Here is a 21,972-nt window from a genome sequence, read left to right on the forward strand (position 1 = left end):
TCAGACCCCACTACTCCTTTACTGGGTTGTATCACAGAGTCTCCGACCCAGAGAGTCGATAGAGGCTGCTTTAGACTGTGGGGGGTGCCAGGTTGCACGTTCTCCTATGGTGTGATATCTCTGCCACCGCCACTCCCCCACTGGGTCAAGTCCCAGTGAGTACAGTACTGGGATTTCTCCTCTGTGGCCCACAATTTGACTCACTGTTCTTGAGTACGCAGATGTAGCTGTACTGGCCTTGCTGAATTCTCTGCTGCTGCCGCCGGTAGCAATATGGCGCCGCTGCTACACTCTCGGCTATGGGGCTGGCGTTTTCTTCTTGGTTTTGATTTCGACTCTGAATCCCTGCAGCGTGTGCTGAGCTCAGCCACTGGGAGCTTTAGACGCTCTCTGCGTGGAGAAATCCCACCTGGCTGTTCCGCAGTGGCTCACCTCGGCTTGCTGTAGCCGTCCCGTGAATTCGCCGGTACCGCCGGCAGTATGGCGCTGCTGCCACGTCTGCCGTGTCCTCGGGCGCGAGGCCGGTGTATCTCCTCTGTGGCTCTGTTCTCAGTCCGCTTTCTCTCTGGAGCCTGGTGATTTTTTGTTTCACTGGTGATGGTGTTTTCTGGCTATGAAAGGTGCTGATTTTGTGGTAATGGAGATTTGTTGTTAGCGGGGCTCTTAAGCCCCGCTTTTCTCGGTCACCATCTTCCCGGAAGTCCCAGATCTATTTTATATTTTGTTTGGAAAACAGCATCTCTTAAACCAGCTGAGGCTGGCTTTGAACCTGCAAAATCCTCCTGTCTCAGCCTCCCAAGTGCGAGGATTACAAGCGTGCGCCACCATGCCCAACTTTTACCTTCCTTTTAAACATTGTAGTTTGTAGGGGTTTTGTTTTGTTTTGTTTTGGGGTTTGTTTGTTTGTTTGTTTTTTGCAGTACTGGGAATTGAACCTAGGGGCATTCTACCTATGAGCTATACCACCCAACTCTACTTTTTATTCTTCATTTTAAAACAAGGTCTCCTTAAGTTGCCGAGGGCCTAATTAGCTGAAGCTGGCCTCCTGTCTCAGCCTTAATGATATTTAAACTATTAAATGGAGTGCTTTTCTCTGAATCTAACTCCAATTCAGTTGTGGATTTTACCTTTCATGGTATATTTTTGTCATTGCAGATTTTATCAATAGGAGATCAGGATTGTAATTTCATAGGACTCGAATACAAGAGAGTCGTATTTTACCAACTTTTTCAGAGTCCGTGGAGTGGCTTTGGAAAATCAAGGATGGGAGAGTGCTCATGGCCACTAGGGGGCAGGAAAGGTCAGGAACAGATACAGAAAGCTGAGACAAGGGTAGGGGGGAGCTAGGGCCACCCTTGCTAAAGGAAGACAATTTCCCACAACTTGAAAAAAAAACCACAACATACAGTTCAGTCCCCGGGGCAGGAAAGCCAGCAAATGGGCCAGGAGCAGAAGCACAGCCAAACCTGTGGGAAGCAGGTAAGGGGTCGTAGCCATTACAGTTTTCTCAGCAGTGACAGGTAGACTCAGGCCAGGTGGAGAAGGCAGGCAGATTCCCAGAGCTGAACCGGCCGTATCCCTCCTGAGAGCCCCAACCCCGCTCAACTCCGTGACCTTTTGAAATGGGCGGGTGGGCTTTGAGAGGCCTAGAAGGATGAGGAAACCCTGATATCTTACTCTTTGGGTATGGGACAGTCTCCTGACACAACTGCTGACTTGGCTTTAATGCTGCAACTACTATTTCTTCCTGATCTATCCCTCCCATCAGAGGTGACTGGGTCAGGTCTAAATCGCTAGCTTTTTTTTTTTTTAAGAGGAATTAATGGAGACAAAGATGTCATGATTTTTCATTAAGTTGTACTATTTCAATTTTTAAACCACTTACTAGTTTAGAATTTACATCTAGATATTACACACACACACACACACACACACACACACACACACACACACGAATACAAAGAACAAACTGTTTTCCTTAACCCCTCTACTCTGCGCCTGCAAAGATTTTGTACTTTTTCTTCACAATGCTCACACACGCTTTCACTGCGGACACAGCACTGCTGGTCAGTCTTTAGGTTTCATGGATGAGAGGCTCAGCGAGCTTGGGGGAGCCTGGCCGCTGCAGCCAGTGCCAGCATTCGTGGACCTCAAAGAGTTTATAGTCCAGTTGGAGTAGAAAAGAACTATAACGCGGATATTAAAACAGACAAAGTAGGCTGGGCGTGGTGGCACACGCTTGTAATCCCCACGATTGGGAGGCTGAGACAGGAGGACGGCACGGTTCGAAGCCAGCCTCAGCTACTTAGTGAGGCTCTCAGCAACTTAGCGAGACCCTCTTTCCAAATAAAATATAAAAAAGGTCTGGTAGTATAGCCTAGAGGTAGAAAGCCTCTGGGTTCCACCCCTAGTACCACAAAAAAAAAAAAAAAAAACCAGACAAAGTAAAGTAAAACTATGGAGGAGAATATTGGCAATTTAGGCTTGGCAAGAAAATGTTCATTAAAATGGCATTGACCTAGACTTCATATAGAGGTCTGATTTACACAGGCAAAGATGAGAGAAAAAAAAAATTCCAGGAAGCAGAAACAGAGTGATTTGGGAGAACTAAATACAGTGGGGTTTTTTTTGTTTTTTTTTTTTCAGTGACCAGTGAGGCTTATGTTAATAAATAAGGATGCAGGGTAGATTGGAAAAACAAGTATAAAGGACATGGGACCCCACACTAAGGAACTTACAGGTGTTTCTCTGGACCAGTACTTTTTAAACTTTCTTTAAATTGGTGCACTGTAGTCGTCCATCTTACTGGGGTTCAAGGTGGTGGAGTCACACATACACACAGCACCCAGCAGCCCTGGCCAATTCCCGCCCGTTTCCCTCCCCACCTCCTTCTCATGTTTGCTCAGTGATTGGCTTTGGTGTTGGTTAAATTACATCATGGACATTATGGAATTTCCCTCCTCCCCCTCCCATCCCCACAGTTAGGCCACCTTACTGGCTCATCTATAGTATCTCCTTCTTTGTTTAGATGGACCAGTTTTTTTTTTTGTTGTTGTTGTTTGTTTTTTGTTTTTTGTTTTTGGTGGTACTGGGGATGGAACCCTTCTACCTCCGGCCTACACTTCTGGACCTATTTTTATATTTTTATTTGGAAGCGGGGTCCTTAAGCCAGTGAGGCTGGCTTCGAACCTGCGCCATCCTCCTGTCTCTGCTTCCCAAGTGTGGGAATTACAAGCGTGCACCATCACGCCCAGCCTAGATGGACCAGTATTTTTGAAATATATTCCTCACTAATCTATAAGATATGTCATATAAAGCCTGTCCCACTGACAGTAGGTTTGTATAATGTCAAATGCTGTACAATCTTATAATATTAAAATGCACACTAGCAAACCAAAGTTCACAGTTCTGCATGACATAAACTTTTTTTTTTCAGTACCAGGGATTAAACTCAGGGGCAGTCTACCTCCAAGCTAACTCCCAACCCTCTTTTTTAATTTTGAAAGTCTCACCGAGTTGCTGAGGGACTCAGTAGGTTGCTGAGGCTAACTGTGAACCTGCGATCCTCCTGTCTCAGCCTCCCAAGTACTGGGATTACAAACAAGCGCCACCACTCCTGGCCTCTTCTGTCTTTTAAAAGCCTTCTAGGTGATTCAGACACACAGTAAGGTTTGAAAACTGCTCGGGTGGATTACATCCCCCTGGATCTTGGATTTTAGGTTAGTCTGGGAACAGAAAAAAGGCCCCAGGCTGCCGTGCCTTCAGTGGTCCACTGGAAGCTCGTCTTCTCACGCTTTCTTTTTTTAAAATTAAATATCTGAGATGTCACACAGCTCTGCTATTGTTTGTTAAAACTGTCACTCTGTCTTATAAGTGATGTCCATCTGCTAATTTAGTTTCTCTTTTTTTTTTTTTGGTGGTACTGGGGTTCCTGGAAGCCCTTCTACCTCTGGGCTACACTCCCAGACCTATTTTTACATTTTTATTTGGAAAAAGGGTCTCCTAAGCCAGCGTGCGCAGCTGGCTTCGAACCTGCGCGATCCTCTTGTCTCTGCCTCCCAAGCGCGGGGATTACAAGCGTGCGCCACCACGCCCGGCTTAGTTTCTCATTTAAAGAGATGACTCCCGCCAGGTGTGGTGGCTCATGCTTGTAATTCCAGCATCCGGGAGGCTGAGACAGGAGGATCGCGGTTCATGGACAGCCTCAGCTACTTAGTGAGGCCCTCCGCAACTCAGTGAGACCCTGTTTCAAAATACAGAATAAAAAATACAGCAGGGGGTGTAGCTCAGAGGTCGAATGCCCCTGGGTTCCCTCCCCAGACCCGTAAAAAATAAAAACAAAGAGATGACTCTCCAGAGAATATTATCTTCTATCTCCTCAAAAATTTACCTTTTCTTGCCAGACATGGTGGCACACACTTGTAATCCCAGTATTCGGGAGGCTGAGACAGGAGGATCTCAGTTCTCAGCCAGCCTCAGCTACTTAGGCCCTTTGCAACTCAGTGTTTCAAAATAAAAATAAAAAATAGGGCTGGGGGTGTAGCTCAGAGGTAAAATGCCCCTGAATTTTACCCCCAGTACCAAAAATAAATTTTTTTTTACCTTTTCTTTTCCCTGTAGCTTGACAAACACTCCTAGAAAAAATATCAATGCCGTAATTTATTGGAGCTCAGAAGTATGAATCTCTGTGACTATTTTCAATCAAGAATGAATATTTCTTTCTGAAAGGAAGTGCCTTATCTCTTTTATCAGTTATCTGTTTCCTGGTAAAATTATAACTTTATACATGTGCTTCTCTTGTTATTTCATATGTTTATGAATCTAAATTTAAATAATGAAATGAACTTCTCTCCTTTTTGAGGAGGGAGGAAAGTTAATATTAATGCAAGCCTGGTGTGGTGGCGCACGCTTGTGATCCCAGCACTTGGGAGGCTGAGACAGGGGGTCATGGTTTGTGGACAGCCTCAGCTACTCTGTGAGGCCCTCTGCAACTCAGTGAGACCCTGTTTCAAAATAAAGAATAAAAACTAGGGCTGGGGGTGTAGCTCGGAGGTAGAATGCCCCTGGGTTCCATCCCCAGTACAAAAAAAAAAAAAAGCATGATTGAAACAAAAGTTTGATTGATATTAAAGCAGAAATCTTTGGATATATTTTTGAGCTCTGCTTGTAAAGAAATGATTCTTCCATCCATTATAATTATATAGTAGATTTACTCTGGAATATTATTTATGATGTAGAGATAATGGAAACATTTTTAAAGATAATATTTCTTGAAGCTATGACAATATAACTTTTTAAAATTTTTTTTATTACTTTGAATTTTCTTAAAGCAGAACATTCAGCTACTATTCATCCTTATCAAAATGAACAAATTTGCCTTTCTAAAGTTAGAATATTTATAGATCTAATTGCTGTTTTTATAAAAAATAAATTTTGAATTTTGAACTTTGATATCCTAATAAAATTAGAAAATTATAATCTATGTCACTAAAATATTTTTTAAATATTATTTACTGATATTAACATTCCCGCTAAGATAGTTGTGTTTTAAATCACCTGGCATTCTAAACTCTCACATTTCCAAACATTCTTAAATAACTTAACTTGTACTCAGTACACATTTGCTTTCTTAGGTTAGCTGCCTGCTGTTCAAATATAGGAAAGATCTCTTGCAAAGAAATGCTCGATTTTCAGAATTTGGAACAAATGGTTGGCTAGAAAAACATTAATGAATATTACAGATGACTGGCCTTCACAGGGACGACTTTAACTTAACTTTTGTCAATGGAAAAAGAGCCTCTGATTGCATATTTGTAGCAATCGTATGTCCCAAACTTTCCAGGATAATTCCCAGTTTCACATTCCCCATCTTCTCAGACCCTGCATATTGATTTTTAGTTTGGAAAATGCGTTCAGCCTTCTAGTATTGCAAATCCAGTTCTTGGGGATCATTTTATTTTATGTAGGCACTTAGAAACTCGTTTCAGGAATCATTTATTTTATGAAGGAAGATAACACGTTGGCAAGAAATGAGTAAAATGTTCTTTTTATATTCTAGAGGTAGCTGAGACAAGGAAATTCTCACTTCTTCATTTTTATAGATTTGTCACACAAGTAACCAATGAACAAGAAATGTGAAACAATCAAAACAGGCTCTTCTTAGGAAGGTGGGATGGGATGCGTTTTCTTTCTGTCTCGCAGTGACCAGGCGTTGCCTCTTCAATGGAGACTGAAACCATAGGGAAGTTGTGTTTTTGTTTGTTGTTTGTGGAGGCTGCTGGGGAGCGCAGACGCTTGGCATCCACAAGGAGGGATAATAGCAAAATGACCGTATCGTCGAGGATGGCGAGAAGTTGAAACACTCATCCATGGTGATAGAAAAGTCTGGCAGGGGCCGGGCGTGGTGGGCACGCTTGTCATCCCAGCACTCGGGAGGCTGAGACAGGAGGATCTGGGTTCACGGCCAGCCTCAGCTACTTAGTGAGGCCCTATGCAAGTCAGTGAGACCCGGTTTCAAAATAAAGAATAAAAAATAGGGCTGGGGGTGTAGCTTGGAGGTAGAATGCCCCTGGGTTCCATCCCCAGTGCCACCAAAAAAAGAGAGGACATCTAAATGCAATGTGTGGCTCTGAATTGGATCCTAGACAAAAAATTAGTGAGATAGTTGGTGACATTTGAGTAAGGTTCGTAAACTAGTGAACAGTATTCCTGATTTTGATCATCAGACCATAGTTGTGTAAGATACTAATATTTGGGGAAGCTTGGTAGAAATTATATTAGCACTTTTAGAACTTTTTTGTAACTTTTTGTAAATCTAAAATTATTTCAAAATGAGCTATTTTATAATATTCCACTACAATTCTTTTGGCTTTTTAGCTTTGCCATCAATTAATGATTGACTAACCTAAATCCTACCACTTAATATAAAGCATAAAATTCTTATAAAAATCTAGATTAATTTACTTCACCTATACTTTATACTGTAATTCCATTTGTATTACATCTGTGTATATTTAAACCCATAATATAGTGATATTTTTCTGTAAATAATATTTTGTCCTTTAAGAGAGTGAGAAGAATTTTGTTTGTGTGTCTGTTTTTAATTTATCAACGTATCTACCATTCATTCCTCCCTATAGATCTGATTTCCATCTGGTCCATTTATCCACAGCATCAGAGCTTCCTCTCTCACATCCCGTAGAGGTCACCTGTGGATGGCAAAATTATCATAACTTTATTTACCCCAAATCTCTTCATATTTCTATCAGTTTTGACCATTTTTTCCCTTGCTAGAAATAGAATTCTAGGTACTTTTCTTTTTCTTTCTGCTCTTATGAGTCGTGATTCTGTCGCCTTCTGGCTTCCCTTGTCTTGATGGGGAGTCAGCTATCATTTATATCATAGGCCCCCTGAGTCTAATGTGGGTTTTTTGTTTGTTTGTTTGTTTGTTTGTTTGTTTGCGGTACCGGGGATGGAACCCAGGGGCATTCTACCTCCAAGCTACACCCCAGCCCTATTTTTTATTCTTTAATTTTGAAACAGAGTCTCACTGAGTTGCACAGGGCCTCACTAAGTAGCTGAGGCTGTCCACGAACCGCAATCCTCCTGTCTCAGCCTCCCAAATGCTGGGATTACAAGCGTGCGCCACCATGCCAGGCTGATGTGTTGTTTTTTTCTGGCTGCTTTCCAGATTTTTCCCTTTATCTTTCAGCATTTAATAGTGTGGTTGTGTTTTCTTTCTATTTATCCTACTTCAGTTCAAGTTTATTGAGTATCTACAATTATTTTTTCAGATGTAGAACAATTTTGCCTGCTTTTTATTTTCCCCAATTCTCTCCTCTTCTCTCTCTCTCTCTCTCTCTCTCTCTCTCTCTCTCTCTCTCTCTCTCTCTCTCTCACACACACACACACACACACACACACACACTTTCTCTGGATTCTAGTGACACATATCTTAGACTGCTTGAAACTTTTCCACAAGTACCCTTTAGTTTAGTTTTCATTTTGGATAAATTCTATGGATGTGTCTTTTAAGTTCATAGAACTATTCTCCAGTCATCTTCAACCATATTTTAAGCTTGTCCACTAATTTTATTTTCATATATTTTTCATTATGAAAATATAGACTTGATTCATTTTTATAGTTCTCATTTCAGTGCTGAGAGTCCTCACCTGTTCATTTACTACGACCTTATCTTTCTTTAAAATCCTAACCATCCTTATAACAGCTGCTCTTACTTCCTCATCTGCTCATTCCAGGATCTGGATCATCTTGGGCTTGCTTCCTATTGGTTAATTTTTCCCTTGATACTAGGTCACGTTCTCGTATTCTTTGCATGTCTAGTAACTTCTGATTGTATGCTAGACAGTGTCTGCAGGATATAATGGAGACAGTGAATTCCGTTTTCTTCCCTGAAGAGCGCTGACTTTTGCTGTAGCAGACTAACCTCGCTGAGCTCCAGATGCTGTCTCCTCCTTTCCAGCGTGGGCTGGGATCTGCTTGTCCTCTCGGCCTGCAGCTGTTGCCTTTCACTGGTGTAGTTTGGGGATAAACGAGGGATTTGGGTAGAGTTTATATATAGATTTGGAGGCTCTTATGGTTTCTTCTTTTCGGAGATTATCCTCCCTCACCTTCCAATTAGGCTGCTAACCCCAGACTTGGTCTTCTGGTTCCTCCAGCCAGGAAATTACAAATTTCTGCTTATATTCCAAGCACTTCACGCCGTACGGATTGTGGAGTTCTACCGGGTGGCGAATCGTGTACTTGTGAATCCTCTTAGTGTAGTTCCTCCTGTCGAGGTTCGATGCCCCCCAGGTTCTGCTTGTTTCTGGGTATTGCATTGTGCTTTCAAAGCATTTTTACATTTCGTCTGAGCATATATTGCCTATATACAGAGAGATAAATTTAATATGGGCTCCTCTGTCTTTACCGGCAGTTGTACTACATTCCTTTTAATTTTCTGTTTTCCATTAATGATACGTATAACTAAACAGGAAAAAGGTGTATTTCCATGCATAATGGCAGTAAGCTATTGAAACTGGCTAAAGGAATTTAGCATATCACTAACCCACTTTTTTCTTCTTTTCTTTATAGACAAGAGATGATTTCCTAGGCCAAGTGGACGTTCCTCTTTATCCACTACCGGTTGGTATAAGCATCCATGATGTGTGTGTATGTGTGTGTGTGTGTGTGTGTGTGTGTGTGTGTGTGTGTCTGTGTGTCTGTGTGTGTGTGTGTGTGTGTCTGTGTCTGTGTGTGTATGTGTGTGTGTGTATTTTTAACTTAAGTACTTTTACACATGATACAGTTAATGTAAATTTTTATTTACAAATTGTCCACTGCTTTATTTCTTGAGCATATTTTTCAAAACATTAATCTTAATTTTTCTTTTTTTTTCTTTTTTCTTTTGGTACTGGGATGGAACCCAGGGGCATTCTACCTCTGAGCTACACCCCCAGCCCTATTTTTGATTCTTTATTTTGAAACAGGGTCTCACTGAGTTGCAAAGGGCCTCACTAAGCAGTAGCTGAGGCTGTCCTCAAACTGCGATCCTCCTGTGTCAGCCTCCTAATTGCTGGGATTACAGGTGTGCGCCAATATGCCTGGCTTAATTTTTCATTTCACATATCTCTTGAGTATTTTCTTACATGAATCCTATTAAGAAATAGAGAGCCACTGAAGGGTGTTGACATCATATAAACATCATTTAAAGAGAAGCCGTTTGAAAATATTCTGCTGAATAACTAGAGTGAGGGAAGTCCTAGGCTTATAGAAGGAAACTAAGATAGTTTACAACAATATAAACACGAAACACTGAAAACCTGGGTCCTGCCGGGCGTGGTGGCGCACGCTTGTAATCCCCGCGCTTGGGAGGCGGAGACAGGAGGATCGCGCAGGTTCGAAGCCAGCCGTGCTGGCTTAGGAGACCCTGTTTCCAAATAAAAATGTAAAAATAGGTCTGGGGGTGTAGCCCGGAGGTAGAAGGGCTTCCAGGAACCCCAGTACCACCAAAAAGAAAAAAAAAGAAGAAAAAAAAAAGAAAACCTGGATCAGTATAGAAATGGAGGAAACAGACAGGTAGGACACTTTCAGAATACAACACTGTTGGACAAGTGTCTGACATGGAGAATGTCAAGGTAACACAAGTTTCCGGGCGTGGTAGCACACACTTGTAACCCAGTGCTTGGGAGGCTAAGACAGGAGGATCGCAGGTTCGGGCAGCCTTAGCTGCTTAGTGAGGCCCTCTGTTACTTAGTGAGACCTTGTTTCAAAATAAAGAATAAAGCCGGGCATGGTGGCACATGCTTGTAATCCCAGTGCTTAGGAGGCTGAGACAGGAGGATCTCACAGGTTCGAAGCCAGCCTCAGCTACTTAGTGAGGCTCTCAGCAACTTAGTGAGACCCTGTTTCCAAATAAAATATAAAATAGGTCTGGGAGTATAGCCCAGAGGTAGGAAGCCTCTGGGTTCCACCCCCAGTACCACAAATAAATAAATAAATAAATAAATAAATAAATAAATAAATAAAATATAGCACAAGTTGACTTGGAGGATAAGGGTGGTATCTTAAGTAGAAAAGCGTGGCAGAAAAACCATTTTGTTTTGAAACATAGTAAATGTATTTTGGACATACTGAATTTTAATAGAAAACAGAAATAATTAAAGTTTAAAGTAGACAGCTGATACAAATATAAAAATAAATTGTAGAAGGAAAGGGACTTGAGGACTGAAAGTTATCACTGTCCAGGTAACAGTAGAGTTAGCAGCCAGCAGCCAGGTTAACTGGCTCTCCAATAAGAGACGAGACTAGAGAGGCAAGATTGAATCTTAGTTGATCCTGGGTGCCTTCGAGGAGAGAGAAAAGACAGACAACCAAGTAAAACGTGGTCCTGAGAGCTGAGGGGAAGGGTCTCAAGTCACACAGCACAATTAGCAATGCTAAGCAGCATAGAAGTAAAGAATCAGAATCATAAAAACAAAGGGCTGCCAACCTGAAAGAAAGGAAGAGAGAGAGAGAGAGAGAGAGAGAGAGAGAGAAGAAGGAAAGAAAGGAAGGAAGGAAGGAAGGAAGGAAGGAGGGAGGGAGGGAGGGAGGGAGGGAGGAAGGAGGGAGGGAGGGAGGGAGGGAGGGAGGGAAGGAGGGACTTTTGTACTCTCAGTCACTTGAATAGTTGCTGGTTCTAGAATCTGCATCATAAGCTTCGAGGATGCGTTTACCCAGCGGCTCCTGCTTTGTCGTTCTCCCTGGAGCACTGCTCTAGCTACCGGCCTGCTGAGGCCATGCATTTCTTATCCCTCTTGGGCGCCATCACCCTCATGCCGGCCCCGCTCCCGGCTCCTCTCCTTCCTTCCTTGTGGCTGCGCACTTAACCCTGTCCAGCTGGTGTCTGAGCCTGATACCAGCTACCATTCCCATTGTGCCAAACTACAAATTCTAAACATTTTAAAAATGAAACATTTAAATGAAACATTTTAAAAACGAAAATTACTTTTCTTTCTCATTCTTCAACGCTACCTTGGATATTCTTGAAAAAATGTATTAACATCTTGGTATTATAGATATATCTTGAAAATTCATCATTTTCTTCTAGACCGAAAATCCAAGGATGGAGAGGCCATATACATTTAAGGACTTTGTTCTTCACCCAAGAAGGTCAGTAAACACAAAATCATAGTGTAATAAGCCATTTTCCCCTCTCTTTATTAAAACTTAGAGTAGCCTCTTTGGTAATCCAGGTTTCTTTTTTTTTTTTTCGTGGTACTGGGTTTGGGACCCAGGGGCTTTTCTACCTCTCGGCTATACTCCCAGACGTATTTTCTAATTTGGAAAGAGGGTCTCACTAAGCTGCTGAGAGCCTCACTAAGTAGCTGGGGCTGGCTTTGAATATACAATCCTCCTGTCTCAGCCTCCCGAGTACTGGGATTACAAGTGTGCATCGCCACACCTGGCGATTTGTTTATTTTTTAAGCCAGAAAATGCATTTGGAAAAAAAAAAGTGCTATTGGAACTTGGGTAGCATTTTACATTTCAGATAACGTCTTTAAATTATTCTCTATCATCTTTGTCGGGCGTGGTGGCGCACGCTTGTAAACCCTGAGCTTGGGAGGCTGAGACAGGAGGATTGCACAGGTTCAAACCAGCCTTGGCTACCTTGTGAGGCTCTCAGCAACTTAGTGAGACCCTGTTTCCAAATAAAACATAAAAAATAGGTCTGGGAGTATAGCCTGGAGGTAGAAAGCCTCTGGGTTCCACCCCCAGTACCACCAAAAATAAAAATAAAAAATAAAAAAATTATTCTCTATTATCTGAGTACTAAACAAAAAGGAGACAGTGCTCTGGGCCTGGGTTTATATTTGCTCTCTGTAAAAGAAGTCACATAATTTCTGCAAATATTGAGAATGCAAATGTCTTCTCTTTTCATTTTGGACGGATTGTGACATCTGCGTACTACAAATAACTGAACGGATATTTCTTCTCTTATCCAATTGCCCTACTATCCTGCTTCACAATTTGACAGATGCTATTTAGTGTCTTTTTCTTTAAAAAAAAAAAAAAGTATCGTCTATGATGCATAGTCTATAATTGTGGATGCACTGGTTATGATTGTAGATGCAGAAAGAACCTTATTCAGATAGAAATGTCCTCTGTCCCTACATTTCTTTTAGCCCCATTCAGTCCAACCCATGGACTTATTTTCTGGTTGGAAAGACATGGAACAGAACTGTAGAGAAATTTTTCGACATCGTCTGAGCGCATTCTCTGTATCCATTATTTGTAGCAACAAAGCCGAGTGTGCATAAGCTCTTCACTGTAAGAGACGTAAGTCACACTAACAGCCTTGGGAACAAGAACCAAGGATTTTACTGACTACTCCAGAGAGGGGGTACTTAATCTACCAAATTTATGAGAATGATACAGATAACAATAAAAAGATTAAAGGAATTTATCTTGAAGATGCAGGATCAGGGCTCCGGTGTCTAGAAAAACAAAGGATAATTAGTTACCTAACTGACGGCGGAAAAATAAAAACCAAAAAACACTATTTAGAAGGTTCGGAACTTAAGGATTTCTTAAGTAAACCTTGGGATGCTAGAATTAGTAGGGGCAATAGATAGAATTAAATTAGGAGCTTACAAAAGTCAGATTTTCAAAATTATTACAGTGAGCAGCAACCCGGAGCTTGACTAACCCGTGATTCAAGAGAGAAAATATAGTGTGAAGAGAGGTGAGATTTGATGGGTGGAAGGTCCAAAGAGTGGGACAGCAAGCTCCGGACTACTACTGGTCCTCTCTCCATTCTATCATCCTCGACTATGAGGCCAGATTAGTAGAATTCCACTAAATTCATTTTGTGTGTGTGTGGTCCTGGGGGTGGAACCCAGGGCCACTGTACCTCAGAGCTATACCCCAGCTCTATTTTTCAGTCTTTTTTAATTTTTTTTTTTTTTTTGTGTGTGTGTGTGTGTGGTACTGGGGTTCCTGGAAGCCCTTCTACCTCCGGGCTACACTCCTAGACCTATTTTTTACATTTTGATTTGGAAACAGGGTCTCCTAAGCCAGCGCGTGATTCTCCTGTCTCCGCCTCCCAAGGGGATTACAAGCATGCGCCACCACGCCCGGCCAGTCTTTTTAAATTTTGAAACAGGGTCTCCCTGAGTTGCAGAGGGCCTCACTAAGTAGCTGAGGCTATCCTTGAACCGCAATCCTCCTGTCTCAGCTTCCCGAATGCTGGGATTACAAGCGTGCACCACCACGCCCGGCTTTCATTAAGCTCATGTTTGAGGATACCTCATTCCAGAAATTCTCGGCGGCTCCCAACATTGCAGAAGAGCCTAAGGTTTTCTTAATTCCTGGAGCTCCATCATCGGGGCCATCCCTGTCCCTCACGCTCCCCTTCATGTATCCAGCTAAACCCAGCTGCTGCCAGTTGCAAATCATGCCCCGAGTTTCCCACCTGTTTCTTGGTTTGTGGACTTTTTCTCCAGTTAGGCCTTTTCCTCCTCTGTCGCAGATCAAAATCCTCCTAGTCTTCCGGTCCAGCTGCAGTGTGACTTCACTCCAAATTTCTCTCTGGTCTCACACTTAAACTTTCTCAGTATCTTATCTGTAACAATGATTCATTTGTGTATTTCCTTTTCTCCACCATCTCTTTCTTTGCTAGACGTCTTCTGCCCTGAAACTGGCCTCTGACTCTCCTCTAATGAATCCCCAGTAGTCAGTGGGTGTTCAACAGACTAAATGAATGCTTTTCTTCCTACTATTAAAGTTCTGTGAATTATTCTTTTCTCTCTTACAGTCCCAAGTCAAGAGTTAAAGGTTATCTAAGATTAAAAATGACTTATTTACCCAAAACCAGTGGCTCAGAAGAAGAAAACACAGAACAAGCTGAGGAACTAGAGGTAAGATTTTATGAATATTTTGTTAAACTAAAAAAAACTAAGCCTGACGTGTGGCACAGGCTTATAATCCCAGCACTCGGGAGGCTGAGACAGGAGGGTCACTGTTCACGGCCAGCCTCAGCTACTTAGTGAGGCCCTCTGCAACTCAGTGAGACTCTGATTCAAAATAATAAAGAATGAAAAATAGGGCAGGGGGTGTAGCTTGGAGGTAGAATGCCCCTGGGTTCCATCCCCAGTAATACACACACACACACACACACACACACACACACACACCTAATTTATTTTATTTTACTGTTCTCTGAAAAAAAACTTCATTCAATTAAATTGATGTGTACAATAAAAAATATTTACCTGGCCCATCAACAGATGAATGGATTACAAAACTGTGGGATATATACAAATGGAATTTTACTCGGCCATAAAGAAAAACACAATTATGTCATTAACAGGGAAATGGATGGAATTAGAGGAGATATGATAAGTGAGATTAGTCAGTCACAAAAAATAAGAAGTCGGATGTTTTCCCTAATATGCGAAAGCTAGGGAGAAATGGGTAACAGGAGGAACTCTAGATGAAGAAGGAAATCCTATAGAGGAGCAAATAAGGCGACCTAACTGAGGGGATGGGAGGGGAAGAGGGAAACTCGCTAAAGCACATGACGTACTTAAACATATTAAGGTCAGTCACTAAGCCGAGCATGGGAAGGAGGGATGGGGAGGTAATGGGGTGGGGATTGGGTAAGGGATAATTGGGTGATGTGTGTGTGTATGTCTCCACCATTTTTTATCTCATTAAGATGTATGGCCACAATGCACCAATAAAATATTAAAAATATAAATTTACCTGGACATTTACATCACCCAAGCCTGGTCTTGAACCTGCGATCCTCCTATCCCAGCCTCCCAAGTACTGGAATTACAGGTGTGCACCACCACGCCCGGCTAGGTGACATCATTTCCTCATCACTTAGGAAAGCACACAGCAGATGGCGCTGAGCTGCTTTGGAAGGTTTACCTCTGGAGCCTTCCTGGGTAGACTTGACTCTTTGCTGAGGGTCTGCTTTGGTCTCCATAAGAACCGAGAAACCAGGAACTTCCCCAAGGGCTGGGTGGGCTCCGCCTCACCTGCCCAGGTGCCTTCAAAAAATGCTCTAGGCCAGGCAGAGAATTTGCAACAAAGCTTTCTGGGAATTTTTTAAGTATAGTAATGAGATTTTTGCTTTGCAGAGGAATATATAATTATAGAAATAAAGATTGTTTTTCTTTAAATCATAAACTCTAGGTAACTGGTAATCAAACAACTTGTTTTCCTCTCTTAAATCTAAATGCACATATGTTATTACCTGTTTTTCTTAATTGTTTTTTTTTCTTCTGGTTTTTCATATAATAATCTTTCTGAAGTTTTTAAGAAACCCAATAGGTACAAGCTTCTCTACCTAACAGCCTACTATGCAAGTGCATAGTAGAATTCTGTTTGAAATGAAGGATGTCTGCTGTAAAGAAAGAAAATTCTTTATTTAGAAACTTTTAAAAAATTAACAGCACTTCATGATTTCGTAACCTGCTCCAGCTTTTGGCCACAGGGACCTTACCCGCGGGTCAGTTCTGCGAGGAGAACTGCTTCAGCCCCTGCTGCGGTCTCCCGCCTCAGTGTTGGAATGCCCTCGGAGTGCACCTTATAATTTCAGGAGATGTAGGCGCGTAGAAGTTTATTTACGAAAGGCCGCAGGAATCCAAACACACCAGTCTGTTTATTTATCTTCTTTGCAGCTGGTGGCCAGAGAAGTCTTGCCCAGTCCTTTGACATCTAGTTTGTGACTGAATCTGTAAGATTCTACTATTTGAAGGAAGCAATTGTACTTTGGAAGGGAGACTTACTCCTGAGCGGCCTTCGTTCCTTAGCGAGGTGTGCGGGAAGTCATCATTATGTAACACTGGATTTTGTACTCTGCAACCGAACCGTTGTTGGTTGTATTTTACAGGACTAACATTTAACGTCTGTCCTGTCTGTGAACGCTTTCTTTCTGAACCTCTTTGACTCTGTTAAATTGTAGGCAAGGACATAGTAGCTTTGAGACTCTCGATGCAGTAAGGCTTACGGATCCTTAGAAAAGTATTTTATGAAAAATAGTAGACATTACATGTTTATTTATTTATTTATTTATTTATTTTGGTGGTACTAGGGGTGGAACCCAGGGGCTTTCTACCTCCGGGCTATACTCCCAGACTATTTTGTATTTTATTTGGAAACAGGGTCTCACTAAGTTGCTGAGAGCCTCGCTAAGTAGTTGAGGCTGGCTTCGAACCTGTGCGATCCTCCTGTCTCAGTCCCCCAAGCGCGGGGATTACAAGCGTGCGCCACCACGCCCGGCTTGATAATACACATTTAATAGGGATGAATTCTATGAAATTAAAAAAAAACTGGACTTTCTAAATGTACAACTGTACTTCCTTTGAAATTTGAAACACATTGCTTAAAGGCCTTGATTAATATTTTTTTTTCATTTTCTTCTTGAATTTACTTGAGTAACATAAAAGACTTTTTTTGTGTGTGTGGTACTGGGGATGGAACCCAGGGGCATTTTACCTCTGAGCTACACCCCCAGCCCAATTTTTTTTATTGTCTATTTTAAAACAGGGTCTCACTGAGTTGCAAAGGGCCTCACTAAGTAGCTGAGGCTGGCTTCGAACCTGTGCAATCTTCCTGTCTCAGCCTCCCAAGTACTGGTATTACAAGTGTGTGCCATCGCACCCAGCTTGGTCTTATTTTTTTATTTTTATTTTTATTTTAGTGGTACTGTGGTTCCTGGAAACCCTTCTACCTCCGGGCTACACTCCCAGACCCATTTTTATAGTTTTTTTTAATTTGGAAACAGGGTCTCTTAAGCCAGCGCGTCTGACTTCGAACCAGCGTGATCCTCCCGTCTCCACCTCCCAAGAGCGGGGATTACAAGGGTGCCCACCACGCCGGGCTCTTGGTTTTACTTTTTAACCTCTAAGTATAATTCAGTCTGAGCTGGGCGTGGTGGAGTGCACCTGTAGAACCAGCTACTAGAGGCAGGAGGATCTCGAGCCCCGTATGGAGACCAGTGTGGACAACATAGCGACACACCCTCATGGAATGAAATGAAAGGGAACGGAATGGAACAGAACAGTAGAACGGAATCAAATCGTTGAGGCGGGGCCTTGTTTTGTTTTATCTTTGGTGTTGGTTTTGTTTCCTTGAGAACGGGGGATTGAATCCAGGGCCTACCGTCTTGCTATGCGGCTGACTTCAAGTTACTGGGCTCAGGTAATCCTCCTGCCCCAGCCTCCTGAGTTCTTGGGACTACAGGTATGCTCTGCCACACCCAGCTCAGGCTGAAAGATATTTAAGTTACCTGGTGGAAGGCGTGAAGTAGGGATCCAAATTAAATTGTATTATTCAAACAGGTGCCCATTTTCTAAGCAATCTGTTTTCCCACAGATGTGGAATGTCTTGTCATAAGCCGAGTTCCGATAAATTGAGGTCTCTTTCTGACCCGTTCTCTTGAGCTCTGTGTTTACAAGCCCCAGCGCCCCATCGAGCTGTTAATGTCTACAACATTGTCTTCAGCGGGGCTGCCTGATCCACACCCATTGCTGATCTTTTTTGGAATGACACTAGTCATTATTCTTTGTTTGTGTTTATCTTGAGAATTGGCTTCTCTATTTAAAAAAAAAAAAAGTAGCATAGTTTTATCAAAACCTTGCAGATTTATAGGAAAACTTGAGAAGGACTGACGCCTTTGTGAGATTGTGTCTTCTTAGCCAAGATAATGTTTCTCCATTCCGTCAGGTCTCTCTTGTGTCCTATTAAGAGCATTTTAGAGTTTTGTGGGTTTTTTTAATTAGTTCCTTTCAACTTCTGTGGGGCGGGGTGGGGAGAGGGAGTACTGGGGATTGCACCGAGAGCTATACCCCAGACCTATCCTATATTCATCTGGAAACAGGGCCTCACTAGGTTGCTAAGTCTGTTACTTGCGGAGGCTGTCCTCAAGCCTGTGATCCTCCAGTCTCGGCCTCCCAAGTACCAGGATTCCAGGAGGGTGCCGCCACGCCAAGCTGTTTCTTTCCATTTCTAATGCTTTCCTAATCATGGCAGTGTTTAACAAAACCTTTTACCTGCCACCTTTCCTGTTATGAGAATCCTCACAGAAAAGCATGTCATCAACGCTTGTCTCCCCTTTCAACTGATTCCTTATTCGAATAACTTAGCTAAGGCTTTGTGTGTTCTGTTTCTTGCTAATCTCACAGAAACCAAACATCCAGTACATTTGTTTGTTATTGTTGTTGTTTTCAAAAAAAATCTTTCAAAAAGATCTTTCTTTGACTGCTTTATGACCTCGACAAAAACTCCTTTCCTTGATATAGAAGAGAAACAGAAAAAATCAGACAAGAAAATCAAAACGCCTTCTATCCCAACAGAACCCATTGCAGCCATTTTTTCTCATTTGCCCTTCTCTGTCATGCCTGTGTATATTTGACTTTTAGCTACTGATATTTTTCCCATCTCAGTTTATTTTTACCAAAGCAAGATGCTTTCTCGATGAGACAGCAACCAAGACTGCATTCAGTCGCCTATAATCTAGAGAACAGCCCGAGATGACTAGTTTAAACTGTGCTTTGCAGTTTCTCGGTTTCTAATTTTACACCAATATTTGTTCATTTTAAATTTTTCCTTGTTTTTCTATTCCATAGGCTTTTAAACTTTTTTCGAAAAATCAAAATATTTCCAAACAAAATTTAAATGGTTTACATTTTACCAATAAATTTATCATCACAAAATATTCGTATTATGGTCTTAAGAGTTGAGGATGAAGCAGGAATGGTGAAGCAAGCCTGTAATCCCAGTACTTGAGAGGCTGAGACAGTAGGATTGCAGGTTTGAGGCCAGCCTCAGCATCTTAGCAAGATCTTAAGCACCCTAATGCGACCTTGTTTCAAAATAAAAATTGCTGGGGATGTGGCTCAGAGACAGACTGCTCCAGGGTTTAATCCCCAGTACAAAAAAAAAAAAAAAAGATTTGAAGATGTGCTAATTCTATTTATGTATAATTTCTAGAACTGAACATGCAAAATCTTTTAAAGTTTCCTTTAGCATATAATTTATAAAGTTAAAAAACCGAGCATATGCCTAAGAGTTTCTGTTCTGTCTTTCAGCCTGGCTGGGTTGTTTTGGACCAACCAGATGCTGCGTGCCATTTGCAACAGCAACAAGAACCTTCTCCTCTACCCCCAGGATGGGAAGAGAGGCAGGACGTCCTTGGGAGGACCTACTATGTGAACCACGAATCCCGAAGAACACAGTGGAAAAGACCAACCCCTCAGTATGTGCCGATGGCGTTCCGTGTGTGATCTGGATACCTTTGACCACTCATTTTCATTTTGAAGTCTAGTCTCCAGAGGATCCAGGGTTGCCTAGGGACCCGTAAACTTTAAGATCAGGATTTTTATAGCGCAGCTTTAAAAGTGCTTTCTCGGTGATTTTTTTTTTTTTTAAATATGATTTTTAGCCAGGCGTGGTGGCACACTCTTGTAATCCCAGCATTTGGAAGGCTAAGACAGGAGGATCGCACAGGTTCGAAGCCAGCCTTATCTACTGAGTGAGGCTCTCAGCAACTTAGACCCTGTTTCCAAATAAATTATAAAATAGGGCTGGTGGTGTAGCCCAAGGTAGAAAAACCCCTGGGTTCCACCCCCAGTACCACAAAAAATAAAAATAGAGTAAAAAATAGGGCTGGGGGTACAGCTTAGAAAATGCCCCTGGGGTTTCATCCCCAGTACCAAAAGGAAAAAAAAGAATTAAAAAAACTAAAATTTGCCAAATTACCTTATTGCGCGTCTCAGTATTATGGCTGCCTGACTAGAATAGACTCCTATTTCTTTCACTATGATGTCGTTTTTAGGTAGCAAAAATCAAACATTTAGGTGAAAAGAAAATGACACATTTTCTTAAAACCATCTGTCAAAATTATGGTTTTACCACGTGTAGTACAATAAAAACTGGCATTCTAGAGGCTGAGGGTTAGGGAGGAATTGTTAACAGGTCAAAGGCGCCGTTAGAGTAAGTCTTGACATTCTATTGCATAATACTTATCAATATTGTATTGGATATTTCTAGTTATCAATATCATATTGAATTTTTATTTCTTTCATTTTGAAAAGGGATCTGGCTAAGTTGCTGAGGCTGTCCTGAATCAGCGATCCTTCTGTCTCAGCCTCCCAAAAGTACCGGGATTACTGGTGTGTGTCATCATGCCTGGCTGAATATTTAAAAAAAGAAGAAGAAAGAAAGAAAAGGAAACATTTTAAATGTTCTAACCACAAAGAAATTATTAATGTATGAGGTGATAGGTGTGGTAAACACTCGGATTTAACTATTACAATGTGTACATGTGTCAGAACATTCACTACACGGAGCCGGTGTGGGGCGCACACTTGTAATCCCAGCATTTGGGAGGCTGAAAAAGGAGGATCACAGGTTCGTGGTCAGCCTCAGATGCTTGGGCCTTCCGCAACTTAGTGAGACCTTGTTTCAAAATAAAGAATAAGCCGGACGTGGTGGCATAGACTTGTAATCCCAGCATTCGGGAGGCTGAGACAGGAGGATCACAGTTCATGGACAGCCTCATCTACTTAGTGAGGTCCTATGCAACTCATTGAGACCCTGTTTCAAAATAAAGACTAAAAAATAGGGCAGGGGTGTAGCTCAGAGGTAGAATGCCCCTGGGTTCCATCCCAGTACAAAAAAAAAATACAAAATAAACAATAAATAGGACAAGGGATATAGCTCATAGGTATAATTCCCTGGATTCAACCCCCAGTACTATAAAAAAAAACCACATGGTATTCCCGAAATACAATATATACAATTATTATATGTCAGTTTTTTAATAATTTTTAAAATTTGGTATTCTCACTGTCCTGGATGTATATAACATTAGTAAATTGATTATAATTTGTTATTAAGTATTTAAACAAGTTTTGTTTCTATTTTGCAGTATTAGCATTTGAACCCAGGGGTACTTTACCTCTGAGCTCTAGCCCCGGCCCTTTTTCTTTATTTCTTTTTTTTTTTTTTTTTTTTGAGTCAGGATCTCACCAAGTTGCCCTGGCTGGCCTTGAACTTGTGATCCTCCTGACTCAGTCTCTTAGTCACTGGGATTACAGGCAGTGCCACTGAGCTCAGCACAAAATCCTTAATCCGTTAATCTGGCTATATTAAATGCAGATAAGTAGAATGATATAGCCTATTAATGCCGAAGGCTTATACCTTTCCTACACTCAGACAAGCCTGTACTCTTACCCTTTCTCATCCCAGGCCCTCATCTGGATAGAATAAAAAAACATCTACTGTTTAATTCCTATTTTAGCAAGCGTTTAATTATTGTAGTGTCCTTGGGCGGTCTTTCATTCAGCCGCCTGCATTTGGGGAAATTTATTCCTTGCTAAGACCAGTTCTGTCCGTATTTTCTGACTCAGGGAGAGGTATATGTAACTGTACAGCCGCTTTAGATTTTACTCTTGTACTGACATGATGAATAAGAA

The 21,972-nt window shown here is 41.8% G+C and overlaps 1 protein-coding gene across 4 annotated transcripts in view; it reads left to right on the forward strand.

The window, feature by feature from the left end:
- NEDD4 (NEDD4 E3 ubiquitin protein ligase) overlaps window positions 1-21,972 on the forward strand; it is a gene marked incomplete at both ends in the record, with an annotated part of 113,615 nt that overhangs the window by 63,767 nt on the left and 27,876 nt on the right. For 2 of the 4 annotated variants that reach the window (XM_080707990.1, XM_080707987.1), the window contains 4 exons: window positions 9,095-9,145; window positions 11,592-11,653; window positions 14,298-14,400; window positions 19,585-19,751. In XM_080707990.1, the coding sequence (XP_080564116.1) occupies window positions 9,095-9,145; window positions 11,592-11,653; window positions 14,298-14,400; window positions 19,585-19,751 (383 nt within the window). The remainder of the gene's footprint in view (window positions 1-9,094; window positions 9,146-11,591; window positions 11,654-14,297; window positions 14,401-19,584; window positions 19,752-21,972) is intronic. The other 2 variants (XM_080707988.1, XM_080707989.1) reach the window with 2 other exon arrangements.

Source organism: Muscardinus avellanarius, assembly GCF_963383645.1.
Source record: "Muscardinus avellanarius genome assembly, chromosome: 12".
In the NCBI taxonomy this organism is placed as follows: Eukaryota; Metazoa; Chordata; class Mammalia; order Rodentia; family Gliridae; genus Muscardinus; species Muscardinus avellanarius.